This window comes from Loa loa (assembly GCF_000183805.2).
Source record: "Loa loa unplaced genomic scaffold supercont3.1939, whole genome shotgun sequence".
Lineage (NCBI taxonomy): Eukaryota > Metazoa > Nematoda > Chromadorea > Rhabditida > Onchocercidae > Loa > Loa loa.
Genome location: NW_018110118.1, coordinates 1 through 1244, shown reverse-complemented (window position 1 = coordinate 1244; position 1244 = coordinate 1). Strand labels below are relative to the sequence as shown.

Genomic DNA, 1244 nt, shown 5'->3' with positions numbered 1-1244 from the left:
GAAAATGTTGTGTCCCAGAGTACCTTAACTCATAGTTGAAGAGGGAATTTAGGTTTGTTTATAAAACCCAAATAATCAAACTTCTATTGAACTTAATGGACATAAAACAAGGAAATAAGTTTCAAAAAAGAATGAGCTACCAACGGAAGATTCGCTCTATATACATGTCTCCATCAGAGGCTTGCGTACAGCTATGAGAATGCGACACATTAGATTTTGCAAATAAAAATGTGGGTGACACAAAGTATCCCACATCGCCAAGAAAAGTAAAATTGACATCGATAAAGTTAAAAGCGTGGCGGACGTCGGCTATGTTGGACGACGGACTAAAACATGAATTGGGGGACCTTTATTATGATTATTCGAACTTTCTGGGTAAATGCAAATTATCATTGTTTTGCTGTGTGATGCTGGTAGTGGTGTTGATGAACAGCAATCTCGACTGTTAATTTCGAGACTGCTATTAGCTTGGGAAGTTTTGGAGAGCAAAAAAGATATGATTGCAAGATCCGAGCTAATATCAATTTGGAGTTCAACTGAGTTAATGGGTGAGGTAATGACGAAAATTTTCAGAATTGCTGAAAGAAAGGATATGAATTTATGTAAGCGTTACCTCTTTGATACGTGAAATGAAAAGAGTTTACTAAAACAGAATCCTTGTAGCAACTTTCTTCCTTATAATTAGTACAGATACGACCGTTGTAAGAACAAATACGCAGTTGACATGGGCGACAGCAACAGTGACCGTATGGAATTGAGACATTTGTAATGAAGATCGAATGTCGATGAGATTTGAATTGTTACTTCAAATTAAATAATCTCATAGCATGCCAAGATGTAAATGCAACTAATGTATTTTAGTGTGCAACAACTGACATTTTTCGAAGCAGCAGTTGCACACGGATAACAGCATTTAGGTCTTTCTATCGACTTTGTATATTTTCTGAAAAAAAAAGATACCAGTCTGGGAATGTTTCCAGAATCGTATATGAATTAGTAATACAATCGTATATAGAATTAGTAATACAGGATCGTATGAATTAGAATTAATAATACGAATTAGTAATTAGTAATGCGTATATGAGATTAGAAATTAGTAAAAAAATGGATCAAATATTGAGGTTTAATTCCTACAGCACCATAGTAAACGCGTCTTGGATGTCCTTGGAAATGTACATATTACGAGTCTGATCATCGTACGTATTGTAGTGAGAAATCAGGAATTTAACTGAAAATAGGAGAAA

General features: G+C 34.8%; 1 protein-coding gene across 1 annotated transcript; it reads left to right on the top strand.

Moving 5' to 3' along the window:
* Positions 1-379: 379 nt before the first annotated feature.
* Positions 380-907, top strand: LOAG_15419 (hypothetical protein; the record flags this gene model as incomplete). The annotated part of the gene is made up of 3 exons (XM_003150910.1): positions 380-553; positions 686-765; positions 862-907. The coding sequence occupies 3 exons, from the start codon at positions 380-382 to the stop codon at positions 905-907; spliced, it is 300 nt and encodes a 99-aa protein (XP_003150958.1).
* Between the last annotated feature and the right edge of the window lie 337 nt (positions 908-1244).